Source organism: Pantherophis guttatus, chromosome 6 (genome assembly GCF_059756535.1).
Source record: "Pantherophis guttatus breed Tessera chromosome 6, ASM5975653v1, whole genome shotgun sequence".
NCBI lineage: Eukaryota > Metazoa > Chordata > Lepidosauria > Squamata > Colubridae > Pantherophis > Pantherophis guttatus.
In genome coordinates, this window is record NC_142068.1 from 56,878,430 (window position 1) to 56,896,332 (window position 17,903).

The window sequence follows — 17,903 nt, forward strand, 5'->3', positions numbered from 1 at the left end:
CAAGGCGAAATGACTTAGTCAAACAGATTAGCTTTCACCAAAGGTGCACATAAAAATGGTGGGCAGGCATTGCTTAGCCTATCCCGCCCCCCCGCCCCCCGAAATTTCACAAATGGCAATAGCCATTTGTCAAAAGCAAAAGAGGAAGGCCATATTAGATGGCAATATTTATTAGAAGAAATGTACTATTCCATGCACACTTGCTGTTCTGATTGCATATTCCTTTCTTCCTGATGACAAACAATATTAGATTTTATTTATTTGTATCCCACCTTTATTGTTTTTATAAATAACTCACGGCAGCAAATGTATTCATTGCAATATCCTCCTCCTATTTTCTCCACAACTTCAACTCTGTGAGGTGAGTTAGACTGAGAGAGAGTGACTGACTCGAGGTCACCCAGCTGATCTTCATGGCTAAGGTGGGAACTCACAGTCTTCTGCTTTCTAGCCTAATGCCTTAACCACCAAACCGAACTGGTTTTCATGCTGAACTGCTACAGTAGTTAGGCAATCCAAAACCCAAGCTTCCATATGCCAGAGAAACTTTCCATTTATTAGGGTTGGAACAATTCTCCTTATGTATCCACTTTTTTTTTTTTTTTTTTTTTTTTTGCTATCATAGCGTTATGCTTGCTAAAATAAATTTGCAATAGGCATTCTCTCTATATAATACTTTCCACCATTCCTGCATTCTGTAACTCATGATTAGAAAAAATACATTGAAGTGGATTATATTTCCTACTTTGATATTGCTGGCACTTTAAGGGCATGGTCAATTACTCAATCCTCACTTTTTTGAAAGCAGCTGCTCTAAAAGTTTTAATCTAAGAAGCTCTTGCTTTTTAAGAAAAATGGATGAATGTGAGAAGATCAAACTATACAAGTGGCTAAAATAAACTCACTGTTCATTGACGTATAAGAATCATCATACCTATGCATCTCTTCTATCAAGAATCTCCAATTTCGTAGTGTCTCTAATTTTAATTTTTAAATTAAAATGTTTAGATATTGCATACAATTGTAAGAATTCTCAGGCCAGAATGCAGTACATATTATAAAAGATAAAACTAATAAAGGAAATATAGTAAACGGTACTTGAAAATATTAGAGCAGCAATAAGTGTGGTATACGAGCATATTTTTCAGGGCTAAGTTATAACTTTTAAGTTCTAAATGCAAGGGTAAACCAATCTTCAGTTTGTATTGAAAAGCTTATTATGTTGATGCCATTGTGGGTTTCCAGGGGAAGGGGTTTCCAGAGTCAGAGTGTTGAGACAGAAAAAGCTTTCCCCCCCCAAACCATGTTCAAAATCTCTGATACAATCTAGAGGTTATGAGGCCAACCCTGAAGGATGCTACTCCATCTCCAACAAGAAGCTATTGTTGATATAATAATCAAAAGCTGCTGAGAGATCTGAAGGACCAAAAAAAATTGCACAGACCTTCTCCCAAATTATACAGCTTATTGCTTCCTGAGGTTCAACAGATGGAGACTATTGGCCATTTTAAGCCAGTTTTAAACAATATTTTATGATGTATGCACTTAGTTGGCTTTATTGGATTGTATATTTGTTTTCAACTTAATCAGATATCACAGATACATTTTAGGTATGTGTTTGTTTCCCTTACACCCAAAAAAACAAATGGAAAGCTAATAATTGTAGAAATGTTAAATAATGATAATGTTTTCTTCATAATAATTTTATTAAATGTTATTAAAAATACATATAAAAATAAATAAGAAGAAAGATAAAGAGAAAACAGAAATAGAGGTGTAGAAAGGTATAAAGAAAAAAAAACCAAACATATATTCAAATAATGATTCCCAACAACTTCGTAGAACAATATAACACATTGAATTCTTTGATTAACACTATGATACTGTTTCCATTTCCCCCCAAAAAAGTTTTTTTTCCCCAAATTTTAATGATCAACAAAACAATGTCACAATTTGATTTTCCCCCCATCTTCTACAAAAAGTCTACAAAAAGGACTTCCAGTTGTAGATAAATTCATTCGGTGACTTTTCTCTGACAAGAGCCATTAATCTAGCCATCACTGCCAGTTCCATCATCTTTGCTAGCCATTCCTCTATTGTAGGTTTCTCAAAGTCTTTTTAAAATAACTCAATGCAGCAAACATATCCAGCACGCCTTTCCTCCTTCTATTTTTCCCACAACAACCATCTTGTGAAGTGGGTTGGATTGAGACAGCGTTACTGACTCAAAAGTCACCCAGTTGGCTTTCATTGACTAAGGCAAGACTTGAACTCACAATCTCCCTCTTTGTAGCCTGGAATCTTAACCATTAAACCAATTATCTTTCCATAGCTGAGTATGCTATGGTTATATTGCTGCCATATATAAAAGTAAAAAACATCTGATTTTTTCCAGTACTTTTTATCCATTAACTCTAACAGAAAGGTGTCTGGTCTGAGTTCTGTATTAATTTCCAATTTTGTTTCAGTTTGATTATTAATTTCACTCTGATATTGCTTAGCTATTCTGCAAGAAATAATAGAAGCATTAAAGAACTAACATAACATAACATAAAAACATAACTGAAATAACATAATTTCAATGGGCCTGAAAACATGCAGTAATTCTTTTTCCTATTTTGCAAAATCTGCAAAAACAATTCAGACAAATATTTTGATGCAAATATTTGTATGAAAACATTTATGTGTGTATGGAATTCTGCATTAAAAGGGGGAGGGATTCTGTCATATGTTTGTGGAAAACCCTTTTTACCGGGTTTTGTGGGCAACACTGTAGCATAGTTCACTGTAAGACATAGGAACGTTATTTGCAATACTTTCTTGGAATGGTTCCATCCTGAATAAAATTCTGAATGAAGGGAGATATAACAAAAAGAAAAAAAAACCTGTTGGATATGCTAAACAAAGTTTGTCTAAAACCAAACAATGACATTTTATATGTAAAGATGGGAAATGATTTTCACTTGCTTCTAAGAGATATAATTGACAAGCAAGAGAAATTAAACTGGCAAGACTTAAATAGCAATTGAAAAGAATGTTGTCGTCAGATCTTGATTGCATCTATATTTTAATTAATTAGACCAGAGTCATATGCATCAAAGCTGCAATCACTCCGGGGACTTTTCTGAAGATTTGTCAGAGTTTCCATTCTAAAATCCTGTATTATAAAACGATGCTAGACAGTTTTGAATTATGCAAGTGAATGAATGAAAGAAAAACCCTTTCTTTTTCTGTAGAACTAACTGGAAGTGTTTGCAATTTAATATACAAGCTCTGGCAAATAATTAACTCTACAAATAGGTAATGGTCTTCAGTATTGTGATAGAAAATTGAACATTGATGAGATTTATTTAAATGCAAATGTTCATAAAAGCTTCTTTTGGAATTTGCTTTCTGCACCAGTACAGTAGTGGTGGTATGTCCCACAATGGCATAATTACTATCTTTTTTAATCCAAACTTTATATAAACCTATGTAAAATAATAGACTGTTCTTCTTGGTGTGAAAAGTGTGCCTCTCTCTTCATCATGCACACATATTTTTATGTGCATATACACTTCCATCCCAAAGGTAACGCGTTGCCTCACATATCTATAGCATAAATTTGCGTAGCAATGAAAATAATGGACCCTACAGATCCCTTGCTCATGTTTTGCAGTCACAGGGTTCTTTTTCCAATACCCGATTCAGTGGGCTCCCACACTCCAGAGGACACATCCAGCCTCCCTGGCCTTTTTTGAGTCAGACACCTGCAGACTCTTGGGTAATAGTCCCAGTTTGTTCTGTTTTACTATCAGGAGTGAGCTCCTCCAATTCTCCTTTTCCCTTGGGTTGCTTTCAGTTTCCTATTTGGATTAGAAAACTGTAACTCTACTCACTTCCATAATCATAATCATAAGTTTATTTGTCAAGCATATATAAGATAACAGATAAAAGTATAAACATAATTTGAATACATGAAAAGAGTAAGTAAAAAAGGAATATTAGGACAGGGACAGTAGACACACTGGTGCACTTATGCATGCCCCTTACAGATCTCTTAGGAATGGGGTGAGGTCAACAGTAGACAGTTTAAGGTTAAAGTTTTGGTGGTTTGGGGAAGAAACTACAGAGACAGGTAGTGCATTCCAGGCATTGAGCACTCTGATACTGAAGTTCCAGAACCTTTCTACATCCATTCTTCTCTAAACTGGCATACCAACAACCAACACCACCACAACACCACCACAACACCACGCAACTGTTCCCCTTCACTTTAGGTGCTGGATCTGGGTTATTTCCATATACCATTAAACAGAATGTCAGTCTTGTTGCTCCTCAAAAATGCCATAAAATATTCAGTGATTTTTCTCATGATTGGCCACTGACCAAGTTGAAGGAAAAGTGCTGAAGGCCTTTTTCTCCTTTGCAACTTGAATCACATTTCTTATTGTATTTTATAAAAGATACCAAATTTTATAAGCCAGTTTTCTGGGATTTAAACTAGTACCAAAATCAACTAACTGTTACACTGAATATCTAGGCAATGTTATTCTCCAGGCATGTTTGCTTGGGAGATTGGGAACACATATTTTTGTTATGTAATTGAGTGATACAATTGACAGACCATTAAGTTAGTATCAACTTTTAGCAACCACAGAGATCATTTTACGGCCTGTGGGCCACTTCGGCTGTCCCTGTCTGTCCCGTGCTGGTGACAGCAGGGGAGTAGGAGCAACAAGAGGTTGGACAGTGGTGAGGAATGATTATGTTGCAGGGGGAAGGGGTTTGCAGGGGCTGAGCTAATGGCAGTGGCCCTTCACAACTGTCCCAGTTTTTCACAAGGGCCCCTAATCAACCTGCTCTGGTTGTCCTCTTTCATTCTACTTCATTCCTCTGGTTGCCCTCTTTCATTCCACTTCATTCTACTTTTCTCAACATTACAGACTTTTCAATAAAGCCATGACTTCATACAAAGTGTTCTGAATATGATAATTTGAGGTGCATCATTTCTGCCCTGAAGGTTATCTCTCCTGGATCCACCACATTGGATTGATTTGGTCTGAGGACTATGTGTTGGGTTTTTAAGTTATCCACAGTATTATTATCCCACCCTTAGTTCAAAAGCATCAATACTTTTTCAACCTTTTGATTTTCCTCAAGATCCAACTTTTGTTTCTATAAAGTACACAGGGAAAACCGTATATATCACTATGTAATAAGATTATCATCACATTCTCACTGTATGAAATAAATATTGAGATATTTTGTGAGGAATAGAGAGGGAGAAGATAAGCAGCCCATGGTGATTGTCTGTTACAGTGGCTATAAGTGCACTTTTGAAGGACTTGAAAGACCAGGTTAGGGACAGAATGTCATGGAGAAATATTTCTATATGGTTATTAAGACTCAGGATTGACATTATGTCACATAATTTACCAATTGTGGGGAAATTATTTGTCCCTTTTTGGTACGTTTTTTTTTAAAAAATGAAAGTATATTATGAATAGGTTCTCACAATAACTGTAAGGCAAAAGATTGTATAGCAAGATTTAGTCCACTGGCTGCATTGGCTTGGAGAGTAAGGGAAAATGGCATTTGTTTATTAGATTGAAACCAGATACTAAGACTAGATTATTCTCCTTGCAAATAAAGAGAAATTAACATCAACACTAATTATTCACTCCATATTGGCGTTGAGACATCTTTCAAAATCATTTTGCATTATAACATAAAGATGTGTATTTCAAAGAAAATCAAAAGTCAAAATCTTGCCAGGTGTGCTTGAGCCTTAAAATTGCTAAAGTAGCTTTTTGGATTCCGGCCATGTTTATACAGTGGGTGTTCTGCAAGGAATAATGAGCACTGAGCTTAAATTTCTTTGAGAAGTGAATACCGAGATGATCCTTTGTGCTTAAACTTTATCAGTACGCAAAATGAACTCTTGCTATCCTCTCTTAGTGACTCCACTTGCAATGGTTGAGGTTCTAGCTACACCTCTTAGTCTAACATTTAATGGCAGCATATGCAATGTTTATTGATTCAAATCAAACAGTGGATAAGTCCTTTTTAAAGAGTCTCCAGAATAGTATTTGAAGGGAAACAGCTTTCATCCTTTTAAAAGCTAGGTGGATCAGTGCATGTCATTATTGTATTTAAATGGAGGCAGCTACGTTAGAATGTTTAACTCATCTCCATAAAAGCAGCTGTAAATTTGCTTGTGAACTTGATAAATCAAAGTGTAAGTGGATTGCTGTGTGTGACAAGCTTACCTTTCTGAGGCAGAAAGGCTACTCAGGACTGGGTGAGTTTTGAACAAATGGATACAGCCAGTTGATGGCCAATTGATACCTCAAAGCCTCTCAGTCATGATACCATGTAGGTCTCAATTGTCATTTTATCATCAGACTTACTTGTTCTTCTTCAGTCTCATATTTCAACACAAGTTTTAACAATAACATGTTCATTAGCACATAATTCTATTTCTAACACAGTGTTACTTTGTTCGTAACCATAAAAGTCTTTATTTATATATCAAATTTCTATGTTGCCCATCTCACCTAAGTGACTTTGGGCGGTTTACAATAAAAATCCACTTTAAATCTTTCTAAAAACCATTGACATGAAATCTTCTTTTCATTTGATTTTACAATCCGTTAAGAAAATTCTAATACATCATGGTAAGTTAACAATTTATATTTACTTGTCATTTCTCATCTATAAAATGCTTCCTGGGCAGAAAGCTACAAAGGAGTTGTCAAGCAAAAATCTACGTTTATATTTATTCCACACTCTTTAAGTATAGCTGGTCTAATAATGATTTTTAAACTACATTCACCTTAGCTACCATTCCATTGGTACTGGTGCCATCCAAATCTCAAATTATGGCCTTATAGAACCAATAACATTCTATTCCTTAACAAAATCCATCCAAGCTGAACAACAGGCAACAAAATATGACTCCAAGTCTTATCATCTTCTTTGCTTTGCAACTTGTTGCACTTTATGTTTAACTCAAGTTCTTCCTCCCTCCATACAAATTTGGATATATCTTCTGCCATTGTTTAAATGGTACATCAATTTTCAAAATAAGTATTGTCTGGAACAAAAATAACAATCTAGTTAAAACATTGACTTTAATCAGAGAAATTCTATCAACATGACAATTGTAATTTGTCCCATTTTGACATATCTTTTTTAAAAATTTCATTCTATGTCTTCACATAATTATTTTGAAATAACATGCTATTCTTATTTGTTACAGTGTTACCGAAGTATTTTCAAGATTAATCTTGAAACTTGCTAATGCATCAAATTCAAACCTCATCTCATATCTCAAGTACTTTGTATGTGAAGTCCTTTTCAGTTTTTCAAATGGTCCTTCAAAAAAGATGAGGGATAAAAATATATTTCTTAGCATCAGGAATATCTCTTATTAACACTTAAAATGTGAAGTACCTTTGGAACAATTCTCTGTATACTTACTTCATAAACATGTATTTTCCAGCAAATTACTCATGGGCCTGATATACATCATCCCAGAACTATAGACCATTGTATTTACTTCATTTTACCTTCCTTTTAAGCACAAAGACTTTGAAATCATTTTGTGCTTCTTAAAAGACAGCAGGAATTATGGATTTGTTAAAAAAAAAGATTGCCACCAAGATCATTCTGTTCTGATAAATTAACGTTGCCAAGGATTTGATGATTTAGAATGCCTGCTTTTGCATTTATCTCAGTTTATTTTTAATATGCCTTTTTTCAGGCTTGCCGTCATTACCATTACCAGAAGCTCCTTTGAATATGAAGAAATTCAGGGCACTTTTTAAAAAGGCTACAGCACTTTAAAAAAAAAAACATGGTATAGTAGAAGTGAAGGGCTATCAAAATAGAACAATGCCCACTGGAGTATTCTGTTATTGCAGTCCAGATGCTTCAGCAGCAGATGTCAAGTTGTACAAGTCTTTCAGTGGTGTTTTGATGATACATTGTTTTTTTTTCTCTCCTGTATCCAGATTTCCCAGGACATCTGGAACTGTGTTCTAAATCTTGTAGACCAGTGGTTCTCAACCCTTTCTTCACCACAGACCTCTCCCTTTAAATATCTTTTGTGGCCCACAGACCATGCTCCCAACCCCCCCAAGACTTAAATCAAGATTTAAATCATTTCTTCAAATCTTTGCAGACCCCCTGGGATGACATTTCGCCCCCAGGAGTCCGTGGACCACAGGTTGCTGTAGACCAGAGATATTAAACTCGCGGCCCTCGGTCCAGATGCATCACGTGCTGCCCTTGCCCACGTCCGGTTTAACGAAGGGGAAAAAGATCACGATACTACATGTGATGACATGAGTTTGATACCCCTGCTGTAGGCCATTATTGCTGCACTTTCTATACTCCAGTCTCAGCCCATGAAATATTTAAAACATGGACCATTATTTTAAAGAACCAACTATTCACTAAACATGGATCAGTTTTAGGTGCTAAAAAAAAATGCCCATGTAATCTCATCCTAGTGTTGACTTTCTTTCAAGGAAAACAAGGCATATCATAGCAATTATAATTTTGCTTATTTACTGGTAGTTCTATTCTGTTGCAGCACCTCAATAGCACTAGAGCACAGTTGGTAGAATATCAGGTACAGGTCATCCTCGACTTATGGCCACAATTGAGTCCCAAATTTCTGTTGTTAAGTGAGACGTTTGTTAAGAGACTTTTGCCCCATTTTATGACATTTCTTGGCATAGTTGTTAAATGAATCACTGAAGTTGTTAAATTAGTAATCCCATCTGGTTTCCCCATTGACTTTGCTTGTCAGAAACTTCGCAAACAATGATCACATGACCCCAGACACAGGACCCGTCATAACTATGAGCCAGTTCCAACCAAAGGTTGCAAAGGTTGTATGTGAAAAATGGTCATAAATCACTTTATTCAGTGCTGCTTTAACTTTGAATGGTCATTAAATGAACTGTTCTAAATCAAGGACTAACTGTACTACACACATTTGCAGATGGTGGAAAAGCATTTGGAAGGCATAATGCATTGTACTGTTGCAAGTAGCTATAAAGGACTCTAAGGTTTTCTGACTACTGGAAACCCTTCTGAGATTGCTTTCCTGTCTTGTTTCTCAGATTTCAACAGGTTTCATCTGTACACTTTTAAGCCTGTTTTTGCAATTGTAAGAGCCAGAAACAATGCATTTTTCCTTTTCCTTTAATGGCAAAAAATAAAGTAAAATCAAAATTATTGGAATGTGTTTAATTAAATCCCATACTAATTTCTCTGCAACCAGGGTATGATCTCTAGTAAAACTGACTGATTTCTATACCATACCTTTATGAATTTTTAAATTTGCATCATTATAACTGGTTTGAATTTTTTAAGGTTAAAAAAAAGTTAAATCATACACCCAGCCTTCCCAAACTGGACCAGATGTAAAAAGCACTCCTGTGTTTCACTTTCCTTCCTTCTCTTCTTATTTTCTCCAGAGAGAGATTATTACAGTTTATGTGACAAGCAACCAATAGGAAGATTTCTCTTTCGGCAGTTCTGCGAGACTCGCCTGGAGCTGGAATGCTGTATTAAGTTTCTTGATTCGGTGGTAAGTTGGTTTTTCTTAATGCTACAAGAGTTGATTGTAACCTGTGGGTCTCTCTGTGCAGGTACAGAGTTTTCCTTAATTTTTTTGTTCTTCCATAGATTGTACCTGCATAGCTTTTGTAGTTCCATTGTTAAACTGTCTCCTCTATCTCCATGCTTGTGTATATTTATATTTCTGTTTTCATGTTTACTTGTGTCTGAATACGTATCAGCAATGTATAAAAGTATAAAGTATAAACATAATTTGAATACATGAAAAGAGTAAGTAAAAAGGAATATTAGGACAATATTAGGCACACTGGTGCACTTATGCAAGTAGTCCTCAATTTACGACCACAAATGAGCCCAAAGTTTATGTCGTTAAGTGAAAAGTTTGTTAAGTGAATTTGTCCCTTTTATGACTTTTCTTGCCACATTTGTTAAGTGAATTACTGCAGTTGTTAAATTAGTAACTGGTTGTTAAGTGAATCTGGGTTCTCCATTGATTTTCCTTGTCAGAAGGTCACAAAATGGCTCCTGAACACTGCAACCATTATAAATGTGAGTCAGTTGTCAAGCATCTGAATGTGAATCATATGACCATTGGGATACTCAATGGTCGTAAGTGTGAAAAATAGTCATAGGTCACTATTTTCAGTGCAGTTGTAACTTCGAACAATCACTAAATGAACTGTTGTAAGTCGAGGACTACCTGTTATATTGCACTTATTGATTTGATTTCTGTCAAAGCCTTTAGTTCTCCATGCTCAATATACAACTGAGGAGCTATCTCGTCCCAATGGGACTAGCCTGGCCCTCTTGCTCCAGCGGCAGAGGCCTACTTCCGATCCCATCTGGCAAAGAGTTTCAGCTAAGGGGGTTCAGAAGAAAAGCCTTTTTCTACTGTGGTTCCTGAGAAAGCAAATCAAAATAATTCAGCAGAATTCGAAAGCAATTGAAAAGCAAATTTTTTTTTCGTAATTTTTCAATGGCTGGTCACTGAGTGATAATGTTGTCGAATAACTGTGGATAATTTGGCTAATATGTACCTATATAGCATTACCTGTGGGACACTGATTAAAGCACACTCAGTCTTGGAGTAAACTAAACTACTAAACAGAGTAGAATTTACTCAAGCAAATAAATGTAGGATTCAGAGAGTACAAACCAGAAGTCGTCCATTGATTAGCTGTTCTGTGAATTCTGTTGGTAGCCTTAGGCAAGTCTCAGTCTATTTAGCTGAGCCACTCTCTTAAAGGTAAATGCTTTGCAGTTTGTTGGATTACTGAAATAGTGTCTGTCAGTGTTTTTCAAATGTGGCAACTTTAAGATGGGTAGACTTCAACTCCCAGAATTCCCCAGCCAGCTGGCTGGGTAATTCTGGGAGTTGAAGTCTACCCATCTTAAGGTTGCACAGTTCAGAAACACTGGTGTATATGAAACTTCGATACAGCACAATATAAACATCACTATTCCTTCATTCTATTGTGAGTACTAATATTGCCATTATCCAGACAGCCAGAAGACCATTATATCCTCCCATAAATCATTACATGGACAGGAAATCCAAGCATTCTAGAATACCTTTTAGGTTTCTGACTTACAAAGTAACATACATGCACATCCATATATACACATGGACACTGTATTAGAGCATGAACTTTCTCAAAATGACACTGTGGCACTATGAAAAATCATAGTGGAGGGATCAAATGGCAGTGGAAAATTAAAACTCTGGTCCTGGTGACTCAGATTGGATCCTCCAAAAAGAACAATATTTACTCCAGTTAGGTAAAGAACATTTTAGCAGGTTCATCCTCCTCTTCCAACCCCCTCCCACCCCCCATTTTTTTTAATGAAATACTTCTGCTTTGGGAGGAATTGGGGAAGAGGACTATTGCAGAATGTTTCTATTTTGATTGTTCCAGAATAGCTTTTATTTCTTCATAAAATCTCTGGATATTGAGTGATACGCTACATGAAACAACCTTTTGAAGCCAGTTTATATAACATAAACCCTTGTGGGTTGTTATTTTTTTTTAATCATCTGGAAGAAAAGACAATAAGGCAAAGTTACATTACATGTCATGGGAGTTTCCCAACCAAAATGGGTTGAACCTGAGGAGAAATTTTGATGGAGTCTGCGATATTCTGCTGTTAAGACTACAAAATATCTGAACAAATGCACTTTATCAAGTTTGTGAATTTATTCCTTTATAGACTTAATTGTCACTTTGAATATACACTAATCAGCATACATTGAAATGAAATTTAGTTGCATACAGCTCTCAAAGGATCTCCACCTCCAATATACACTACTAAATAGTATAGTTTCTAGGATTAATTAGTCCCACTTTAGATATGAAAGCCAGCTGTGTGACTTTCTCTCTCAGCCCACTCACCTCACAGAATTGTTGTTGTGGAGAAAATAGAAGGAAGAAGTAGTAGTAGATGTGTTTGCCAGTTTGGGTTATTTATAAAAATAATAAAGGCGGAATTAAAACATCCAAAATAAATAATAATAATTAAGCAATTCTTAGAGGAAACTATTCATTTTTTTCTAAAGTAATATATCTTTTCAAGTGATAAATAAATAGAAAATGTGGCAAAGGGAAATATACTGAGCCATAATGGTTAGGACCAGAATTGTGTTGGATTAAGTCATAAAAACATGTCAAGGGCTGTTCTTCTGCCTTTGTGTATAGAAATGCATAGAAACTAAAGTAGAAATATTTCCTCTTTAGATTAAAAATATTTTGTATATCAGCAGGACTTCAGCTTCCTTGCCACATGCTATTCTCTCTTTGCAGCAGTCATGAATTGTGTCGGTTGAAGATAAGACTCCAGATTTTCTAAGCTTTTTTAAAAAAATAGCTCTTTTATGCATATGATTTTTAATCTTTGAAATGAGTTCCAAAGGGTGATAATGGTGGGATGATGGAAAAAGCATCATTAAGATGCTATAAACATTCTTGTCTATTGGTGCTTTGAAGAGGAACATGACCTGTGGCCTGATAAAATCTAAATGGATAAGAAATTTTATGAAAGAACACTGCAAGTCTCTTTGTACTGACTTTTATGGGTATTTAATTGCTTCATCCTTTTGCATTTAATAGGAATGGAAGGGTCATAGTCATGTCTATTTTAACAGTCATGTGTTTCTTATCTAAAGCATGCTTATCGTGCTGTATGAAAGTTTATTTCATAGTGGCTATTTAGTAAGGGAAATGTAATTGTACTGCTGATTTCTAAAATATTCTGAGATAATATTATGATAAGAATGGCTTGTTCATCGTAGGTCCGTTTTTGAGGTGATGTAAAAAAAAGCGCACCTCATTTGCAGTGGACTGAAATGCTATGGGGAATAGAAAAACAGTTTTACTCTGCCACCAAGAACATTTTCATGGTCTGAAATGAAGGTGATATGATATTCTAAGGACATTGTTCGGACCATCAACTGTTCAGGTGGTCATGAGAGTTCTCTTTGGCAAAATCAGGAATCTAATTCTCCTGAATGTTTTTCACATAATGCATTTTTTTTATAAACCTGAATCGGTCGATGGAGGAGGAATAATTTCATTTCTATTCTTCTTCTTGTACCATATGTACACTGAGAGCATATACACCTAAGACAAATTCCTTGTGTGTCCAATCACACTTGGCTAATAAAGAATTCTAATTCTAATATCTGTCATCGGATATTGGCGATCCTATTTTTATCAACAGACACACGAAAAAGTTCTGCTGAGTTTGTCCAAACCAGTCCCTTAGATTTTGAAGCCATGATGCTCTCCATCTGCCAGGACCTCGTTTGCCTTCAATCTTTCCTTATAGGATTAAGTGAAGTATGCTGTATTTTTCTGGGTGTTGTAGCACATGTCCAAAATATTCTAACTTTCGCTTTTTATGGTTTTGATGGTTTCCCTTGGCTTTCCCAGGCGGCTTATCACCTCCTCATTTCTGATTTTGTCAACCCAACTTCTTATACGTAACAGCCGCCTGTAAATCTACATTTCAAATGCTTCTAGTGGCTTTTTGTCAGAGACCAACTCTCTATTCCATAGAGCAGGATAGAAAAGATGTAGCATCTGACAAGCCTGATTTTCAATCTTAAACTTATGTCGTGACTGCAGAAGACCTTTTTCATTTTGAAGAATGCAGTTAGAGTTTTCTCTATCTTGTTTTGACTTCAGTGGCCTTCATTTCGATATTGACTTATTTCTGGAAGTGTTGTGCATTTTAAAGAATCTAAGTAAAATATTTGAAGGAGTAGTGTGTGCATTAGTGCACATGAAATGCCTTTCATCAAATCACTTTGAAGAGGCAGCTTCAGAAGGTTTGTCCCAGTTGCTTTGTCCTTCTTCCCATGTGATCTGATGACAGAAACAGCTTTAGATTTGAATACAAAGTGTGTATTTCCTCTTTGAAAAAGCAGTGAGGATCTTAGATCTTCATTAATGAATTACATTAATTTCATGAACTGTGGAGTGCCCTAGATGTAGTTTATGAAGATGAAAAACCAAAATCTTTAAAACTCTTTTTGAACATTATAAATCCTGAGATGTTTGTTGATTCCTAGATAGTAAGATCAGTAATGCCTGGAAGATGAAATAAATGTGTCTGTTGGGAGGATGGACAAAGAATGGCACGTTCATACAGACATAATCACGCAAATGTCACAATTTCCATACCTGAATCAGACATCCTTAGGCTAATACTTAATTGTGGCATTTGTGAGGTTGCATCATTGTCATCAATTTGGTATCACAGTGGTTTGATTTGGACACCACTGTGAAGTCCTGAACATCTGGAGGATACCAAGTTGAAGGATGGACTTCTAGATCAATAAATTTTTTGAAGGGATGTAGAAAAGGAATGTGTGGATCCAGATTGGAGTGGGGGAAATGTTTTTAAAACAATTTTCTCCATGTTTACAAATCTTAATTTTTCTGAATATTTGCTTCTTAAATATGTCCTAGATTCAAATCAGCCGTTAGTAAATTTAATAATTGCTACCATGTTTCCTAAAAGCTGAAATTATTCTCATAAAGATGATTCAGCATGAATTCTGTAGGGCAAAGTTGTCAAATTTGCATTTAGATGTATAGAAATAAATTAATTATTTGAAATATAGTAAGTTAAAGAACAGTTTCAAGACTTCTGCTATTCTTTTTACATATATTTTTTAAATAAAACTTTGGACACCTTTTCAAAAGAAGATGCCTTCAAATAGTGAACTGCCCTTTTTAAAATAGGTCTGTAGCATTGGTGGGAAAATCTCTACCCACAAAAGCACTAGATTGCTAAAAGTGCTGGTTCACCATTTAAAACAATTCATTATCAAATATGATTTATTATATTATGTCATACCACATTGAATGTATATTTTTGCAGAGCCAAAGTTCATTGTCTGTCATTAAGAAGTAATTGGCTTGGCATTTATCTGGGAGACTCTAACCTTTGAGAATCTTTTTCACACATCCATGGAATTATAACCATGTTTAGACTGAAAATATCAAAACTACATCAGTTTAACTAATTTAAATATTAACATATAAATACACACATGAATGAACATATGTAGATAGGATACGGTAAACTGGTTCCCCTTTAATATGGATCCTGGCTAGTTTGAGAGGTCCCACTTGGGTCTTCATTTCTAGCTTTTTTCTGTCTACCTAAGTTTGTTCCAAAATTTCAGCAGACAGTTGACCTTTAAGGCTGAAGAGTATTTTGAGAGTGCATGTCTCATCAGGTAGAGTTTTTCATAGTGCAAGCTACCTGATCCTTCTTGTATAGAGATATGGCATCTCTATACAAATTCAAAACAGTTGAAAAGTATATTTATTGTTATTATGGTCCTTCCTCATATATACCTTTATGCATGATGAGGAGCAAAGAAATACAGGGGTTTGTAAAATATTTTACACCGTTATACAGATCTGTTCCTTTATCATGGGTGTATTTGAGGGGACCAATGTTTGTGCTATGTGGTTTTTATTTACAACCACCGAAAAAGTATATGAATATTTATACATAGTATACGAATACATGAGCATTCATATTTATGCATGTGCAAAATATGAAGCACAATTTATCATTTTGCATCTTTTTTCTAGGTAGAATATGAAGTACTTCCAGATGACAAATTGGGAGAGAAAGGCAAAGAAATTGTGATGAAATATCTCATCCCAGGGGTAAGGAACACTTGAAATCTTTTATGTTGCTGTTATGTCTAATGAATATTTTCTCAATAGTATTAAGCTCTGCAACAAATGTTTTAAAAATTATCTGTGGGACTATCCTGGATATGCTTGGTTGGACATCTCTATTCCACATGTACCATCAACAGATGCTGTACCAGTAAGTCATTTTAGCCTGGCGTTGTCTTTCAGGTGCTGTGTTTGTATACGGTTTGTATATATATGTGCAGAATCTGAAAAGTAGACTTTTTCTAACATTTAACGTATGACGGAGCTAAAAGAAATGAGGATGTTACAAGTAGACATAAAATATTTCTTCAAAGCAATTTTCAACAGAATCACATATCTTCTGCTGTGTAGAACTCCTTGTTGAAACAAATTGAAGTCAGTACCTACAGAGTTAAACAATAATGTATGTTGTTGAAGCCCAGGTATTTCACAGTGATAAAATTTATCTGAACATTATAATAAGAAGCAAAAGACCTTGGAACATTCATAACAAATTTAATTTAGCTGCAATCCCATTATAGATATATTTTCATGTGCAAAACGAGGCTGAATTCTCTGTCAGTGGTTCTCTCCACTTTCACAGAAGAAAATTTAATAATTCCTATAAAAGTAGGTTCCAGTTTATTTCATGCTCTTCTCTGTGAAATTAACTGCTGTCAATAAGCTAGCCATTTTATCTAGAAATAGGTAATCTAATTAGTATGGTGGGGTTATTTTTCTGAACAATAATTAAGTTATTAATAAAATGGAGGTCTTCCAATGTAGTCTGCAGAATTTAGATTTATTTTCATCCCTTTTGGTATTTTCATCTAGTAGCACAACTGTCTTTTCCCCCTGTACTCGCTACTATTCAGCTACGTACAGGTCAGTGCATTCATCATTCCTATACAAGACTTTATCCATGTAAACACAGCCTGGGAAATAGTCAGTAAATGAGAAAGTAGTAGAATATTTAAGTCTCCTTCTTAAAGAAAATATTTCCTACTTTTTAAATGTTAACTTACAAATGAAGATGATATTTCTAATCACAAAAAGCTTTGTTTGAGCTTCCTGGGGAAAGTTTCCTATTCAAATACACCGCTTTTCATTTCATAACCACATATGAGTTCCAGCAGTTACTTTTCCTCAAGACTGAAGCAATGGCTTTGTCACCATCATCCTTTTCAGTTCAGATGCTCCCTTTCATCTTGTATGAAGGGGTCATTATACTTAAGCTGGGTTCAAATAATTAAGAGACATTTGAGCATTAGTCAACTTGGCTTAGATCTTGATACTTGTAATGAAATATATGTGTGAATCTGTACCCATTAGGTGGCAATCTCAGCAGGACACAGATTCTTATGAGTTAGTTTGATGTTAGCAAATGGACTATTTGTTATTTTCATTTGCTTGTAGCTTCAGTGTCAGAAGCAGTGGACCAAGGAAGTGCTAAGCCTTAGATACCTGGAATCTCTAAGCTTTCTCAACTATGACTTGGGTCTATGAGCATTGCTTAAATTCCTTTTCAATAAAAGACATGCCTGGCCCATGGAACAACATTATATCTCTTTTAAGAACATATTATTCAGAGCTGTGGTGGTTCAGTAGTTAGAATGCAGTACTGCAGGCTAACTCACTGCTCACTCCAGGAGTTCGATTCTAAGCAGCTCAAGGTTGACTCAGCCTTCCATCCTTCCGAGGTTGGTAAAATGAGGACCCAAATTGTTGGGGGAAATATGCTGACTCTGTAAACCACTTAGAGAGGGCTGTAAAGTACTGTGAAGTGGTATATAAGTGCTATTGCTAAATTGCTATTATCCATTCATTATGAGAACCAGAAACGAAAACCTATTTCTTTTTTAAACTAGACTTTTTTATTTTGAGAACCTGAAAGCTAACATAAGGAACAGACTAATTCGTGCAAAAAGACCATTGTATCCTTTTTCTTAAAACTTAAGATAGCATGCATTTAGTATCATTGTCCAGTAGGACCGGTTTCTTTTAAATTTTGAGAATAAATGTTTGAAAACTTTTGTTTACTAAAAATCCGGATGAGTGTTTAAATATCTAGGGTATTGTCTCTTCTCTATATATAATGTAATGTAGTCAGCTTGGCCCAATATGTCATGAAAAGAGCAACTTTTCTCA

General features: G+C 35.3%; 1 protein-coding gene across 1 annotated transcript in view; it reads left to right on the forward strand.

Annotated features, from left to right (window-relative positions):
• Positions 1-17,903, forward strand: part of GRK5 (G protein-coupled receptor kinase 5) — a 148,607-nt gene that overhangs the window by 79,248 nt on the left and 51,456 nt on the right. Inside the window, exons 3-4 of the mRNA XM_034440262.3 lie at positions 9,474-9,586; positions 15,684-15,761. Of these exons, the coding sequence (XP_034296153.1) occupies positions 9,474-9,586; positions 15,684-15,761 (191 nt within the window). The remainder of the gene's footprint in view (positions 1-9,473; positions 9,587-15,683; positions 15,762-17,903) is intronic.